This window comes from Carcharhinus amblyrhynchos, chromosome 26 (assembly GCF_965287045.1).
Source record: "Carcharhinus amblyrhynchos chromosome 26, sCarAmb.v2.hapA, whole genome shotgun sequence".
Taxonomy (NCBI): domain Eukaryota; kingdom Metazoa; phylum Chordata; class Chondrichthyes; order Carcharhiniformes; family Carcharhinidae; genus Carcharhinus; species Carcharhinus amblyrhynchos.
The window spans coordinates 4575286-4593482 of NC_137349.1; the positions used below are offsets into that span (position 1 = coordinate 4575286).

Below are 18197 nucleotides of genomic sequence, written 5' to 3' on the forward strand. Positions count from 1 at the left end.
AGTATCTGCCTTCAAAATTAAATCTACTTTAGTCAACTCCTATAGTAGAAAAAAAGAGAACAGGAGGACAAATGGAGAAAAGCATCAAACGGAAATGACTTTTTCCAATTAACTTTTAGCTTTATGCTTTTACAGCTTTAAACACTCATTTGCCTGTCGAGTGCTTACGCTATAGAACACATTTCCATTAATATTTAAGGTTTGAATCGTCTTTCATAAGAAATTTTTTCTACAATCATTTAAAAAAGCATTTTTTGTTGGCACATCTGCCCATGCTAATCTCTTCTTTTAGTGTTACAAGGCAACAATATCAAACTACTTGCCATGCCTTGAATCAGCAATCTGCTTTTTGTACAAGAATGGCACTGTGCTCATAACTAACATAATCATAGAAAACTTATAAAATGCTTGAGAATAAAGGAAATAACTGTGGACATGGAATGATTGTAAGGGTTGGGTGGAAAGAAAAGGGGAACACATTATCAAAATGACACAGGCAAGGACATGAATGGCGGGTGGGAAATGAAATGCTATAACAATAACAGTGTACATCTATTTACATAACTCCATTAATTCCAATGTCTATCACAGTTTCGCCAAGAAAAGGAGAGGCATGGAACGCTTAAGCAGAAGAGGCTGATTTTAAGAGAAAAATATTTAGCAGTGATAAAATGAGTGTGAAGACCTAGAGTGCAGAGGCAAGATGGTTGAAGGCATTGCAACTAATGATGGAGTTGTGTAAAATGCAAAAGCAGCCAAAATTGGAACAATGGATGGAATAAGAGGGAATGCAGAATAGGAGGAGAACATAGAGTTGGAGGAAATTACAAAGGCAAAAACTGGTAGAGTCAAGATGAGTGAGGAATCTGAAGAAAGCCAAGAGAGATTAGCAGAATTAGGTTGACGGATGAGTGAAGTTTAATAGGACAGTGTCAGACAGTAGTATGGGCTAGTTGAAGCTAATGCAAGATGACATTGGAAAAGTAGAATCTATAATGATAGACTGAGATTGAAAATAAATATAAAAACCTTGAGTGACAGATTAAAGGTAAATCAACGAATGATAGAAATATCAACAAGCAGAGGGTCATTGAATGACATTTTTGGAGAAGGAGCTCCAGTTTTGCATATGCATTTAATGAGATATCTTCACTAAATGTTAAATTTCAAGATCAAGTACAGATTACAAGTATAAAAGTTACAAAGTTTGCAATACTTGATCAATGGGGCAGAGTGACATTGAGATTGAGAGGAAACATCTGTGTTCAAGGTTATCATAACCCAATTAGCATCTGATTAACTATGAAAATTACACAATGCCAAATGCAGTAAAATATCACATTTCAATAGCATCACTCGTATAATATTTTATTAGCTACAACATAATAGATCTTTTGGTTTTATCAGGCTTTTGGAAACATTAGTTTTACCTCTTGTCAATAGTTCTCATATATCACGGTATTATTAGTCTTAACCTCACAACCTATTACACAGTTATTACATTCTAATGGTTTTGAATGCCCAAATTAAGCATTATCGTCACTAGTCTCACCAGCTCTCCTATTATTTTTAACCTTGAAGGTGGCCTGAACTGAGCCTGCACCCTTCAATGTGATTTATCAAAATTACCTCAGAATCTGCAGCGCAGAAGGAGGCCATTCGGCCCATTGAGCCTGCACCAACAACAATCCCACCCAGACCTTATCCCTGTAATCCCCCTAACCCACACACCTAGAAACACTAAGGGGCAATTTAACATAGTCAATCAACCTAACCTGCACTTGTTTGGACTGCGGGAGGAAACTTGAGCACCCAGAGAAAACCCAAGCAGTAATGGGGAGAACGTGCAAACTCCACACAGACAGCCACCTGGGGCCAGAATTGAACCCGAGTCCCTGGCTCTGTAAGGCAACAGTGCTAACTGCTGTGCCACCTGGGAACTATGCTCACTGGAATTCAGAAGAATTCTATAACTTATAGGAACACAAGATTATGAAGGGGACAGATAAGATCGAAGCAGGGAGATTGTTTCCATGTTTATCATGATTTTTCAAAATTCACAAATGATCATGAATGCTTAAAAATGAGTCTTACTAAAAGATCTAAATCCTTTAATAGCAAAATAGACCATCTGAAGTTTATGGTTAGTAGCAAACAAGTTTAATCTAAGAGTACAAATTGCTGATAGTATCAGACAAGAGTGATAACTATGCAATTACAAGTTGGCAAAAAATTGGTAAAAATGGTTTAAATGGGTTTAATGAAGCTAGGCTAAGTGACATTGAACCAAAGAATATGGCTTAAATATGGTCAACATTCAATTAAAAAAACACACGCAAAAAGAACACACGTGAAACGAACCTGATGACATGGTTATCAGGTAAAGGAAATAGATACAAAATTAAGAAACAGACAAATGAACAAGTTAACTTACTTTTGCAGGCCACAGCCTCCCTTGCCAATTGCAAAAGATAAATTTATCCAAGTCAGTCATTGCTTATGGCAGTGCACGCTCAGGCAGCAAAACATCTATATACTGAAAAGAAGAGAAAATCTTAATTGAAATGGTTATAGAGTCAGAATTCTACAACACAAAAAGAAGCCCTCTGGCCATCATGTCTGTACAAGCACCTATCGATTCTAATCCCATTTTCCACCACTTGGTCTGCAGCCTTGAACGCTACAGCACTTCAGTGTTCATCTAAATGCTTCTTGGGTTCCTGCCTCTATCACCCTTTCAGATACCGACTGAGGGGGGATCTAATAGAGGTATATAAGATTATGAAGGGTATAGATAGAATAAACAGAGGTAAGCTATTTCCTATGATAGAGACACGTAGGACAAGGGGCCATGGACTTAAGGTGAGGGGGGGAGAAGTACAACACAGATATCAGAGGGAGGTTTTTCACACAGCGGGTAGTGGGGGTATGGAATGCTCTGCCAAGTAAGGTGGAGGAGGCAAACACGCTAGAGTCATTTAAGAGTAACTTAGACAGGCACATGACTGGGTTGGAGATGGGTGGATATAGGAGATTGTTTTAAATAAGGGTCATTAGCATTGGGGTGTCCCTGGTAATGTAAATGGGTATGGTATGATAATAATGTTTTTCTCTTTCCATTCACAGGTTTTAAGTCGGTCCACCTCGTGTCCAACGAGGGGCATACACGCGATGGGTCGTACTGGGGCTGCTCCTGGTTGTTCAGGATTGGCCTAGTGCTTCATGTCGTTAGTGTGTGCCTAAACTGGACAAGATACTGGGCAAGACAACAGCTCAGTGACTATCGCTGATTGCTGTGCAGACACATGGATTTGGGCCGGTGTCTGTGGGAGTTTGCGCATTCTCCCCATGCTTGCGTGGGTTTTCTCCGGGTGCTCCGGTTTCCTCCCACACCCCAAAGATGTGCTGTTAGGCTGACTGGCAGGAATAAATTGTCCCCAAATCAGTTTCCTCAATCTGGATGGCCATAAAACATTAGACAGGGGTCGTGGGGGACTGGTGGTGTTGAGATGGCGGCGTGGGCTCGTTGGGCCGAAGGGCCTGTTTCCCGGGCTGATTTTGTTCTTTATTGAGCTCCAGATTCTCACCACCCTCTGGGTGAAAGAGTTATTCCTCAAATCCCCTCAATCTCCTGCCCTTTACCGTAAATCTGTGCTTCCTGGTTATTGACACCTCCAAAAGGAAAAAGTTATTTACCATCTATCCTATTTATGCCCCTCATTCTTGTTTAGTAACAGGCAGTAAGCAAAATTTTGGTTCACAGCAATCTAAGAAAATATATATTGTATGTATTTATACAAATATAAAAGGATTGTGATCCGAGACACTGGCATGAAGAATATTCTGTAAACAGTGAAATTTGACAGTAAAAATTTTACACCATTCTTTTGCAAAAACACTCCAAAGATGTGCAGGTTAGGTAGACTAGCCATGGTAAATTGCCCCTTAGTGTCCCAGGATGTGTAGGTTAGAGGGGTTAGTGGGGGATTACGGGGATAGGGAGTGGGTGGGATTGTTGTCAGTGCAGACTTGATGGGCCAAATGGCCCCCTTCTGTACTGTAGGGATTCTATGAAATAAGTCTATAATTGACATTACATTAGAATGGATAATTCAAATATCTTTATTCTATGCCTATCTACATCTATGGATTCCTGAACAATACACAATTGCATTTCAGCCAAATAAAAGGAATGGTAACTTAAGATTTCACTTGTCATTGTCCTATATTCAAAGTTTGGTTTGAAACAGCAAGAGTACAACAAAAGTAATGAAGTCTAAAGCAAACAAATTAAAAATTCAGAAATAGTCATGAATCACACTTGACACAATAACCTAGGCCCATTATCTTTATCAGAAACTACAAGCAACAGGCTCAATACAATTGAAATGATATATTTAGTTTTCCATTAAATTCAAATCAAGGTAAAACAGTACAAAACACGAGCTTTCCAATAAATCAAGTAACTATCATGATACAGATTTTCAAAAAAAGTTCAAAAAACTCTAGCAATAATGATTGTAATAGAGATACTTGTAAAACGAGACATATACATTGCTGAAAAAACTGCTGCATTGAGTGTATTATAAATTCATGTACCAACAATTCTTATTCCAATCTGCCAACAACCCCTTGTAGATTAAATTGATGAATCAGTGTTTTTTCCACTACAGGGGATAATAATTCAAGAGCAATAAATTAAGTTTTGGGTGTTCAAGTCGTATGTTAACATTAGAATTATCATTAGTTTCGGTACAGATTTCAATTTTATTTGATGGACAGAAAGTTTTAGGAACAGTGGTGCATCCATCCTGTGGCTGATGCAAATTGGAAGGTGGGAAGACAATTTCAATGCAAGGATCCTTGAGGGAATTATCCACATTAAAAAGTTTTCCAATAATTAATCTAATTGCAACAACCTCAGGGTAGGCAGTCCTGGGAGAAGGCCACAGCCTGTAGAAAATGTCACTGAAAAAGTGCAGGAGCGTAGTGATTAGAGATTTATTTGATTGGGGGTACAGCATCACTTACACAATAGTAAATATGGTCTCAAATGGTCTGTTATCTCCCAAGGTGATAGGGTAAGGAATTATCGAACCACATAGTACAGAAAAAACCATTCTATCCATCATAGGAATTAGGAGAAGTAGGCAAATTCAGCCCTTCAAGCTTGCTCCACCATTCAATCAGATCATGGCTGATCTCTCCCTGTCTCAAATCCATCTCCCTACTTGTTCCCTATATCCATTACGTCTGTACCAAGGAGCTGTTCCATTAGCTATTCCATTCATCTACTACTTTCTCATAACCCTGTCATTTCTTAGGTACATATCTAATTTTTGAAAAGTATCATTCTACCACTCTACCAGGTAGTGCATTTCAAATTATAGTTAAAAAAAAAATCTAATTTGCCCACTGAATTTCTTTAACAAATACCTTAAATTTGTGTTCTTTGGTTTCCAATTCTTTACGCCCACATGGTTTTAATGAAGTAAATAAAGAAAAACTTTTCAAAACAATGCAAGACTAACTGGAAGTCATTGTTCAGATTCTGTAGAGTGCATGGAAATAGATTCAGTACTGTGCACAAACCTGACATCATAACCTGACCTTGACTTCTGCACATGTTGACTAACTTGCATACCCAGCATTTTACTCCTCCCCACCAATGAGAAGATACCATTTTAGTTTACAAATATTCCCCTTTAAGCCACGCTCTCGAAGGTAGACTACTGCTAGTATACTGTACCATAGATCATCTCCATATCCAGTTTTATGATCCACAATAATTGGAAAATGAAAAAGAATCAGAAATTCAGAAAGTTACACATCCATGCTGAAGGTTTCTTCTGATTCACTTGAAATTTAGAAAGGCTGCAATTGGACTTTACAAAATCTAAAATATTGGGTTCTGAATGGCTGAACTGCTAATTAGTACTCAATGTACAGTGATTGACAGGACTAAATGACATTTATCACATGCTTAAGTAAACAAATAACAGATTGTTGGTGATTTTGCCCAAATATATACATTCCACCAGAACCCAGTCCCTAAAGGCTTTTGACTAAAGTATGTGCATTGACACAGATGAGGACTATACTGGGTTTGGTTCCATTTGGATTGCCCGCCAGATTCAGGCATACAGAATGGCATAATTGAGGGGCCAAGGGAAGAAAGTGAAAGAGAGTAAAGATCTGAGCAAAAAATTCAAATGAAAGAATATTCATGTTTGCTAAATTAATAAAAACAAGCAGACTAATATAGCTGTAAGCTCAGTTTAGTGGATGCAGTCATGCTGTGGTAGGGGTTCAAAAGTGAGAAACCACATTAAAAAAAAAATCAGCAACTAAATCTTGTAAAAACAGGTTTACGCACCTGCAGCTTTCTTGGAGACAGTTCCTTAACATTTTGTGTTACTATGTATGATTAGGACAAATCCAGTCCTGTCAAATGTGGCTCCTTTAGTCTATTTGCAATCATAGGATCTTACAGTGCAGAAGCAAGCAATTTGGCCCATAGATCCTGCACCAACCACAATCCCACCCAGGCCCTGTTCCTGTCCCCATAACCCCATGTATTTAGCCAAGCTAGTCCCCCGACGTGAAGGGAGAATTTAGCATGGCCAATCCACCTAACACGCAGATCTTTGGACTTTGGGAGAAACCAGAGCACTTGGAGGAAACCCACACAGACATGGGGAGAATGTGCAAACTCCACACAGACAGTGACCCAAACTGGGAATCGATCCTGGGTCCCTAGCGCTAAGGCAGCAGTGCCACCAAAATGATAGAGCTACCAGGCTGTATTCACCCATCATAACCTGCACACTAATGCCCAGTTTAGATCTTGCCAGATTATTCAGTTCTGAGCTACATCAAAACCTTGTCCAAATATGGACAAAAAAAGTTTAATGCTATTGTCAAGTGGATGTGACCATCAAGGAGCCCTAGTAAAACTTAAGTCAACAGGGATCAGGGTGGGAACTTTCTGCTGTTTGGCATCTTGGTAGTTGGAGCTCAATCAACGCATCCCAGGAAATGTTGTAGGAGCTGCTTCAATGACTTTCTCTTATCTTAAGCTCAGAAGTGAGGGTGTTCGAAATTTCTAAGAAAATAAAGTCTACATACATATTCAACAAGACCTGGACATCATTCAGGCTTGGACTGAAAGGTGGCAAATAATATTCATGCCACACATAGCCAAGTGTTCAGTAACCTCTGCTTGATGTTTAATGGCATTACCACTGTTCAATGTCCTATGAACATCCTGGATTCATCATTTACCAGAAATTAAGTAGTATGGGCAGGAATTTAACATAACTATCATGGCCAGAAGAATAGGTCCAAGATTGGGAATTCAGCAGTGAGTAATTAATCTTCTGACTCCCAAAAGACTGTCCACTGTATACAAAGCACAAGAAAGAAATGTGATGATATACCCTCCAATTTCTGGATGAATGCAGCTCCAACAACACTCAAGAAGCCTGACACCATCCAAAACATGCAGCAACTTGATTGATACCCCGATGACCTGAAACATACTGCAGTCACAATCTGCAAGACACACCCCAGCAACTTGCCAAGGCTTCTTCATCAGCACCTCCCAAACCAGCAACACTTACCTCTTAGATGGAAAAAATTAACAGCCTCACGAAAACCACCACTTCCTAGTTCCCCCTTAAGTCATTCATTGTCCTGACATGGACATATGTCGGCAATCTATCATCATCACTGAATCAAACTCAAATCTCATTCCTCATTAGCACTGGAGTATATGCAATGTAGGGACTGCAGCATTCAAGAAAGACTTGTAACCTCATCAGGAAAAATTTGAGTGGGCAAAAATGCTGGCTTTGCTGGTCATGCCCAAATCCTACGAATGAATTAAAAAAAATGCTGGACATAAAACCACCATTAAATCTTCTAGTATTGTTACATCTATACCACTATAGTTCCATATATACAGCCTAACAGTTTAAGTGAGATACATGTCTAGACAAGATGACAGGGGAAAATACCAAATTCACTGGTGGTAATTTACCAAAATTTGCGGGACTTTGAGATGGCTCCCGCAAATTGGAGAACAGCAAATGTGATGCCACTGTTTAAAAAAGGCGGATAACTATAGGTTGGTAAGCTTAACTTCTGTAGTAAGTAAAATGCTTGAATCTATCAAGGAAGAAATAGCGAGACTCTGAATATAAATTGTCCCACTGGGAAGACACAGCATGGGAGATAATGTTTGACTAATTTGATGGAATTCTTTGAGAACATTACATGCGCATTGAACAATGGGGAACCTGTGGATGTGGTGTTTCTGGATTTCCAGAAGGCACCTGGCAAGGTGCCAAATCAAAGGCTGCTGCACAAGATAATGGTGTTATGGGTAATGTACTAGCATGGATTGAGGATTGGTTAACTAACAGAAAGCAAAGAGTGGGGGTAAATGGGTGTTTTTTTGGTTGGCGATCAACGAGTAGGTGTACCTCAAGGATTAGTGTAGAGACCGCAATTGTTCACGATTTACGAAGATGATTTGGAATTGGGGACCAAGTGTAGTGCGTCAAAATTTGCAGATGACACTAAGATGAGTGGCAGAGCAAAGTGTGCAGAGGACAATGAAAATCTGCAAAGGGACACAGATAGTCTAAGTAAGTGGGCAAGGCTCTGACAGATGGAGTACAATGTTGGTAAATGCAAGATCATCCATTTTGATAGAGATAACAGCAAAATGGACTATTATTTAAATGGTAAAAAATTGCAGTATGCTGCTGTGCAGAGGGACCTGGGTGTCCTTGTGCAACAATTACAAAAAGTTGGTTTGCAAGTACTTAAGGAGGCAAATGGAATTTTGTCCTTCATTGCTAGAGGGATGGAATTTAAAACAGCAAGGTTATGTTGTAGCTGTATAAGGTGCTGGTGAGGCCACACTTAGAATACTACGTACAGTTTTGGTCTCCTTACTTAAGAAAGCATTTATTGGCACTGGATGTGGTACAGTGGAGACTCACCAGGCTGATTCCAGAGTTGAGAGGATTGGCTTATGAGGAGGGACTGAGTAGACTGGGGCTACCCTCATCAGAATTCAGAAGAATGAGGGGAGATGTTGTAGAAACATAAGATTATGAAGGGAATAGATAAGATAGAAGCAGGAAAGTTGTATACACTGGCAGGTGAAATCCAGAGTTAGGGGGCACAGCCTCAAAATAAGGGGGAGCAGAATTAGCACTGAATTGAGGAGGAACTTCTTCACCCAAAGTTGTGAATCTTGCCTAGTGAAGCGGTTGAGGCTACCTCATTTGAATGTTTCTAAAGGCAAGGATAGATAAATTTTTGAACAGTAAAGGAATTTAGGCTTATGGTGAGCGGGTGGGTATCTGGAGCTGAGTCCACAAAAAGATCAGCCATGATCTTATTGAGTGGTGGAGCAGTCTTGAGGGGCCTACTTCTGCTCCTAGTTCTTACATTGGAAAAACTAAGCGAGCTTCACATTAGTTGGCATAGAACATAGAACATAGAACATTACAGCGCGGAACAGGCCCTTCGGCCCACAATGTTGCGCCGACCAGTCTTATTTTCTAAAAAAAACATTGACCCACTAATCTAAACCAATCCCTTTTCGTCCATAAACCTATCCACCAATCTCTTAAACGCCCCCAAACTAGGCGCATTTACAACTGCAGCAGGCAGGGCATTCCAGTCCCTCACCACCCTCTGGGTAAAGAACCTGCCCCTGACATCCGTCCTATAACTACCCCCCCTTAATTTAAAGCCATGCCCCCTCGTGCTAGCTTTCTCCATCCGAGGAAACAGGCTATCACCATCCACCATACTCTGCAATAGGATTTTTCTATTGGCTGACAAGAACATTAGTTTCATCCTAACAATCTAAAAAAAATGTCCATAGAACAGCAAGCCAATTTTTGAAACTGGATAAGATACAATCAAAAAAAGGCCAAATTTTCCACACCAAACAAGAAAATCAACAAGTCTAAGGCTACTGATGAACAGCAGGTAGAACTCACTGTTCCACTTTCAAATAACCCTCTTCCAGTATTGCTTTTATGTTTTTCCTCCAAAATATGCTTTCATAAAAGATACTTTACAGTAAAATTCAAGTAGTTAAAAACAAATTATTTGGGTTGAAAACAATTCTAGGATGCCTCACTCCACTTAATGTAGTTACATCGAGTTCTTAAATCATAGAATCCTACAGTACAGGAGGCGGCCATTCGGACCAGAGTCTGCACCGACCACAATCCCATCCAGGCCCTATCCCCATAACCCCTTGCATTTACCCTAGCTAGCCCCTCTGACACTAAGGGGCAATTTAGCATGGCCAATCCACCTAACCCGCACCTCTTTGGGCTGAGGGGGGAAACTGGAGCACCCAGAGGAAACCCATGCAGACACAGAGAGAATATGCAAACTCCACACAAACACTGACTCAAGCCGGGATGAATGACGTATAACCAAGGGAGTTTTATATTAATTAACTGAGGGGTTGGAAGCATGATGGCAAGGTTCTTAGCTGTAACCTTCCTCCATTGAGCCACTCCCTCAGCATCTAGTCTGGGCCTTCGAATGTGCCAGTTTGCAACATTTGTCATGAACATCGCCAATGCCCTGGAAAAGCAGCATCTTTCTCCAGGTTGAAAAGTGACTTTCGCTGAGTTAACAGCCTTGCAACAGAGCTGCTGATGTTTGTCTTGTGCGCATCCCAAGGAACAGTCTATATAGCACAAAATTTAGTATTACAGGAACTGCTCGTAAACAACTTGGACAAAAACTAACGCATTTTTTCCAGAAGCAGATCTGGGGAGATGCATAACAGCCTGTTCCTTATTCAGCACCTTGAGGACAACGTGTGGTGATACTGAGTGTTCACAAAAGACTAGATCACCCCAGCCAGACTATACTTTGATGCTTGCTCAAACCTTCTGGCAAAGCAGAATTCTGCCAAATGATCAACAGTTTGCTTGGGGAATAATACAACAGGATCTACCATCTCACTTTTCCACAGGATCTCACGGACAAGCTGTACAGATTGCTGCCTGATTGTAGATCCCCAACAGGTTTATTTGGTAGCACGAGCTTTTGGAGTGCTGCCCCTTCATCAGGTGAGTGAAGGGACAGTGTTCCGGAAGCTCATGCTACCAAATAAATCTGTTAGACTTTAACCTGGTGCTGTGGGAGTTACTGTGCTTACCCAGTCCAACACTGGCATTTCCACATCATGATTGTAGAGAGGAACAGGATTGGCTGTAAGTTGATTTCTTTTACTTTGAACATGTGGAATGGAACAAACCAACTGAGATGAAGTACTCTGCAAAAATGCCCCATCTTCAAAGGGCACTGATGCTTTGGGATATAGATCCATGGACTCAAGGTACTCCTGCTGCCTCAGCCAACTTGCCACCATCATGTGAGCCTACATGGTGATCAATTTGTTCATTACTGATCCTCTAACACACTCCCACGCTCTCTCCATATCCCTTGATAACTTTAGAATGCAGAAATTTATTTTCTTCCGAAATATAGAGTGACTTGGTCTCCTCAGCCTTGTGATACAGAATTCTGCTGGTCCACCACCCTCCGAGTGAAGAAACTTCTCCTCATCCATATTTTAAATAGCCTAGCCTGTATCCCAATGCATATATCCTTTACAACAATAACAATCAGAATCAGCAAACCTTGGCTGATTCCACACTCTCTCTCTCTCTCTCATGTCATCAGGGCCAAGTTATTAATACAATTGTTCCTGTCCATAATTACTCAGTCACCCTTTGAACTTCCATGTAAAATGCTCCCACATCTGGAAAAGACAATCACATTCCAAAGGCATCACTATTTACTCGTACAACATTTGCTGTCCTTACCCTTCCTGAAAATGTATTGCTATTTTAAACACAACTTTGAAGCACAAGAAAGTCTTTGAAAAAGCCAAATTAGACAGCAGTTTATTTTCCATATTTTTAAGCTTCGATGTTAACAAATGAAATTCACCGTTTAGTGCCTTCAGAGGGAATTACCGGAAGTCAAAACTCCCCTACGTACGTCACCATTTGTCTACAAAGTGTAGCCTCCTCATCATCATTTTCCTTAACTCCACCCTCCTTCTGTGTACTCAAGATTGCTTCTCTAACATCCAGCCCAAGGAGGGCCACAATTTTCTCCACTGTCTGTGGTCCCCATCATAAACTCCATTCCATTTCCAGTGGCGGTCCACAAGTTCTAATCTCACTTAGTTTAAGAAATTCTTTGCACAGGTGTGCAAAGAAGGCCTTTCACAAGGTGCCGCATAGCAGACTGTTAAATAAGTTAAGAGCCCATGGTGTTAAGGGTAAGATCCTGGCACGGATAGAAGATTGGCTGACTGGCAGAAGGCAGAGAGTGGGGATAAAGGTGACTTTTTCAGAATGGCAGCCAGTGACAAACAGTGACTTAGGGGTTGGTGCTGGGACCTCAACTTTTCACAATATACATTAATGATTTGGAAGAAGGAACTGAAGGCACTGTTGCTAAGTTTGCAGATGATACAAAATTATGCGGAGGGACAGGTTGTGTTAGGAGAGTGGGCAAAGAAGTGGCAGATGGAATACAATATGGAAAAGTATGTGGTCACGCATTTTGGAAAAAGGAATGGCAGCATAGACTATTTTCTAAATGGGAAAATGCTTAGGAAATCAGAACTACAAAGAGACTTGGGAGTCCTTGTTCAAGATTCTCTTGTTAACATGGAGATGCAGTTGGCAGTTAGGAAAGCAAATGCAATGTTAGCATTCATGTCGTGAGGGCTAGAATACAAAAGCAAGGATGCGCTTCTGAGGCTGTAAAAGGTTCTGGTCAGACCCCATTTGGAGTATTGTGAGCAGTTTTGGACCCCGTATCTAAGGAAGGAAGTCTGGCCTTGGAAAGCGTCCAGAGGAGGTTCACAAGAACGATCCCGGGAATGAAGAGCTTGTCGGATGACGAACAGTTGAGGACTCTGGGCCTGTACTTGGAGTTTAGAAGGATGAGACTGAAATTTACAGGATACTGCGAGGCTTGGATAGAGTGGACGTGGAGAGGATGTTTCCACTAGTAGGAAAAACTAGAACTAGAGGACACAGCCTCAGGCTAAAGGGACAATCTTTTAAGACAGACATGAGGAGGAATTTCTTCAGCCAGAGAGTGGTTAATATGTGGAATTCTTTGCCGCAGGAGGCTGTGGAAGCTAGGTCATTGAATGTCTTTAAGACAGAGATAGATAGGTTCTTGATTAATAAAGGGATCAAGGGTTATGGGGAAAAAGGCATGAGAAAAATATCAGCCACGATTGAACAGCAGAGCAGACTCAATGGGCCGAAAGGCCTAATTCTGCTCCTGTGTCATAAGGTCTATTATACAGCATTATGAATGGATATATTCATTGCCTGGACATGGAACAGGTATGAACCTGAACGCAGGAACACATGTCTATTCAACCTGGCAGTGAGCCTGTGGGAACATCCATTGCGGTAGTGTCTGTTGCTTTTAAGTGACAGGGAATTAGTTAGTGCCAAAGGGAACACTACGTCCAGAATCAGTTGGATGAATAAGGTAACACCATGATTGGCTGAGGTATTTAACAGAGATCTGCACTGATGTATAACTGTTGAATGGAAATGATTTCAAGCTAATGAAAGGTGGAATTACTGATTATGAAAAGTATAATTGATCTGCATTTGACTTTGTAATGCAGCTCTTTCGGAGAGGTTCTGTCACTCTGTCCTTAGAACTATTTAACCTTTTGAGACACTCCAGCTGACTGTACGTTTGTATTGTATTGTATTGTCTTATGCATTACGAACACATTAGTTCCATCTTTTATTGAGATATTTGCCTTGTGAGTTTTGAATCATCTTAATTAGTCACCTCTTCTCAGCTTCACTCAAACAGGTTCCACATTTTGTTTTCTCAATTGGACACTTCTCTTACTAATGTTCGGATCCTATCACTTATTATTAGTGCACCATTGCTTCCTTTTCCTTTTTACCTGTCATTCCTAAATACTGAAGATCCTGAATATTTAGTTCTCAGTTTTGGATAATAGCAAATAATTCAAAGTAGTATGAGTTATTGCATCTTTCTTCAATTTGATACTGGGTGTGGACATTGCTGGCATCACTAACATTTATTACCCAATTCCCTTACTTCAATTCCCTTGAAAAGCTAATGAAACACTTTCTTCTACAATTGTTATCTGTTGTGGTGTAGGTACATTCACAGTGCTATTAGGGAGGAATTTCAGGAATGTTGACCCAAGTATAGTAAAGAAATTGCAAGGTATTTCTCAGTCATAATGGTATGTGACTCGAAGTTGTTCTCATTTCCCTGATGTCTTTCTAAGTGACAAAGATTTAAAAGGTGCTTTCAAAGTTGTCCTGGCAAGTTGCCACTGTATATTGGAGATGGGGGCAGTGTATATTTAAGATGGTGGATGGTGCCAATCAAACAGCTACTTAGAAACGCTACAGTGTAGAAGGAGGCCATTGGCCCATCAAATCTGCACTGACTCTGACAGTATCTTACACAGGCTCTCTTCCCCACAATCCCCGTAACCTCACATGCATCATGGCTAATCTACCTAACCTACACAACTTGGGACAACGAGGGGCAATTTTACCACAATCAATCCACCTAACCTGCAGAGCGAAGATATTGATGGTAGGGTAATTCAGCAATAATAAAAGTTGCCGAATACTACGGAAGATTGGCTTTTGGAGATGACCATTGCCTGGCAATTGTAGACATGTTACTTGTCACCAGCCCAAGCCCAAATGTTGTACAAACCTTGTTGCATGCAGGCACAGACTACATTGTTATCTAAAGAGTTGAACATTTGGGGTACCTGGAGGTGTAAAGGAACAAAGGGAGCTCAGTGTATGTCCACAGACCCCCAGAAGGTAGCAGGGTGGGTAGATAAGCTCATCAAAAAATTGGGGATCCTTCCCTTCATTAGCCAAGGCACAAATATTAGAGTCAAGAAATTATACCACAATTGTAAAAACACAATCTAGGCCTCAGAGTATTACATGCAGTTCTAGGCACACATCCAGAGAATTGTTTTTATATTATAGTGTGAAAGTTTGAGAATTTTGTCACGACTGAAGATCTTTAGCCAAGAGGAAAGGCTAGATAGCCTCAGGAAGCTGAGGGGATAAGCACTTGAACATTCATTTGAAATGCTATAAACCTGTGGAACAAGAATTGGAAAGGGGAATTAGTCTGATAATTCCTTTGTGGTTTGCACATGTGCTGAACAGCATCCTGAGTTGTAAAAGTGTACGATAACTGAGATTTTCTAATGGCGTCCCACTTATGCCTTGAGATGTTCTACCACATTAAACTTTTTAAATGCCATTGTTCTTGCCAGGCCTCTTTACTGGCTACACATCCTGGAGGAAATGTATACATCAGACTGATAAGGGGTCAGAATCCACCATGTTACAGATTACCACATAAGAACTCCCAGATGTAGTATAGATTCTCAGGGTCAGGAAGTTTTGCGGAAGCTCTGAGAACATTCCTAAAGTCGCATCTGATGCCATGGGACTGGTTCAAGACACACAGGCAATTCTCTGATGAGCAGTCCAGTAGGGACTGAATTTTGTTTCAAAAAATTGCTATATTAACAAAGCATCTTCTTTAAATTGCTGCCAGTCAACTTTCTTCTTTTAAAACATATTTATAATGATTTTCACAGGAAACACATCTAGCTTCCTGATCAGTAGCAGCAAGCTTTTGTAAGTTAACTTCAGAGTTTAAGTTACTCAAGAAAGGTAAAAATGATGAAACAGTTTCACATTTGCTCCAGAAAACAAACTTGACCCAGTTTTAAAAAAAGAGGGAACATATAACTTGAAACAGCGACAGGAGGCTAGAAGCAACTTGTTTAAGATTCAGGCAACAACTAATCAGAAGTTTACGCCACCCACTAGAAATGACAGCTTACCTCTGACCAGTCACTCAAATAGCCGCACGGCCAAGACTTTAAAGGGCCTAATGTCCTTCAATACCCAACCAGCCTACCATTTTCTTTCACAATAATCTAGTGCTGTATTCTTGTTCCTGTAGTTTCTGAGGGGTGTGAAAAGCAGTCAGCGGGTGCAGATTATGGCCTACAAATTTTCTTTCACAGTAACCCAATGCTATATTCTTGTTGCTTCAGATGGCCAGTTTAAAAAGCAGTCAGTGGGTACAGATTATTTTTTCATGCACATAGACACACACGATATAGATTCACACACTTCTGTGAATGTGTATACACACAATCTATATATTTCTGTAATACGAGCACAATAAACAGCACCTCCCACCCACAAATCCAAGGAAGTGAAGGGTTACCCACTTGTTCACAATCACTGAAGAAAGATGAATGGGAGACAGCAGGAACAATACATCTTTCCCCCTTGTCTCCCAGCACAAACTCGGCCACTGACACCTCTCCACGCCGAGCCGCACCCCAGTACAAAAATAAGAAAGCTTCTTTTCTTTCCCAGAACCAAGTTGCGAAGAGCCCACGAAGTCCGATCTTTCCTCCAAACGGCCTCCTGGAGTTTAACTTGATCCACTCCTTGAATCGTGAACCATCACTCTCTCTCACACACACACCCTCTCTCCCCGACAGTCAACCAGCAAGTTCCGATGAGCAGAAAATGGACCTGGAGGCGGGGCCAGGCGCTGGTGGGCGGGGCCTAAGCGGCTTCCGGGTCAGGGATCGCGGGCCGCTGGCGCCTCGCCCTCCCATTTTCAAATTACGTCACCAAACGGCCGCCGGCGGCGCGAGAGGAGCCGGCTGGAGCTTGTGGAACGTCCGACTCTCCTGGCTTAAGCTAACTAACCGTCCTGGTGGCTTCGACTGTCTATGCGCGCCAAATCCTTGTCTCCCAATACTGCCAGCTGTTCTTTTTTTTTCAAAAGAAGGCCAGATGAAGAAGAAAGGACAAAATACTGCGGCTGCTGGAACCTGAGAGAAAGTGCTGGAAGACCTCAGCAGGTCAGAGAATCCCTGCAGTGCAGAAGGAGTAAGAAGTCTCACAACATTAGGTTAAAATCCAACTGGCTTATTTGGTAGCAAAAGCTACTAGCTTTCAGAGCATTGCTCCTTCCTCAGGTGAGTGCAAGTTGTGTTCACAAACAGATGAAGAGGCAGTGCTCCGAAAACTTGTGGCTTGTGTTACCAAATAAACCTGTTGGACTTTAACCTGGTGTTGTGAGACTTATTATTGTGCTTACCCCAGGCCAACGCTGGCATCTTCACATCATGCAGAAGGAGGCCATTTGGCCCATCGAGTCTGCACAGACCACAATCCCATCCAAGCTCTATCCCCATAACTCCATATATTTGGACTGACTCTCGGGTTAATCAACCTAACCTACGCATCTTTGGACTGTGGGAGGAAACCAAAGCACCAGGAGGAAACCCACGCAGACCCGGGGAGAAATGCAGACTCTTCCAGCCTTGGGTCATTGTCTGTGCATTGAACATAGGTCCCTGATGGTGTGAGGTAGTAGTGCTCAGTGTGTCACCGTGCTGCCCCGTCCTGACAGTATCTGTGGAGAGAGAATGGGGCCAACGTTTTTGAGTCTGGATTGCCACACTACCAGAATGTTGTGGATGCTTTGGGGGATATAGAAGATGTTCACCAGGATGTTGCTTTGTCTGGAGGGTATTAGCTATGAGGAGAGGTTGGATTAACTCGGTTTGTTCTCACTGGAACAACAGAGGTTGTGGGGTGACCTGATAGAAGTCTCCAAGATTGAGTGGTAGGGACAGAGTGGATAGTCAGATACTCCTTCCTAGGGTAGAAAAGTCAAGTACTAGGGGACTTGGGTTTAAGATGCGTGGGGAAAAGTTATGTGGCAAGTTTTTTTTAGACAGAGGGTGGTGAATGTCTGGAACGTGCTGCCTGGGGAGCAGGTACGATAGCGGCATTTAAGAGGCAACTAGACGAATACATGAATAGGATGAGAATGGAAGGATACAGACTCCGTAAGTGCATACGGTTCTAGTTTAGGCAAGCATCATGATCGGAGCAGGCTTGGCGAGCCGAAGGGCCTGTTCCTGTGGTATACTTTTCTTCGTTCTTTGAAAGTTTAAGTTTATGTATTAGTGTCACAAGTAGGCTTACGTTAATACCGCAATGAAGTTACTATGAAAATCCCCTAGTCAC

The 18197-nt window shown here is 41.4% G+C and overlaps 1 protein-coding gene across 3 annotated transcripts in view; it reads right to left on the reverse strand.

Moving 5' to 3' along the window:
- The window catches only part of LOC145358596 (PWWP domain-containing DNA repair factor 3A), a 71577-nt gene extending 54915 nt beyond the window's left edge, over positions 1 to 16662 (reverse strand). The window contains exons 1-2 of one of the 3 annotated variants that reach the window (XM_080212786.1): positions 16373 to 16662; positions 2435 to 2536 (exon numbers count right to left, since the gene is read on the reverse strand). In XM_080212786.1, the coding sequence (XP_080068912.1) occupies positions 2435 to 2494 (60 nt within the window). In that variant the 5' untranslated portion in view covers positions 2495 to 2536; positions 16373 to 16662. Of the gene's footprint in view, positions 1 to 2434; positions 2537 to 16372 lie in introns of those variants that run through there. The other 2 variants (XM_080212785.1, XM_080212784.1) reach the window with 2 other exon arrangements.
- Positions 16663 to 18197: the final 1535 nt, after the last annotated feature.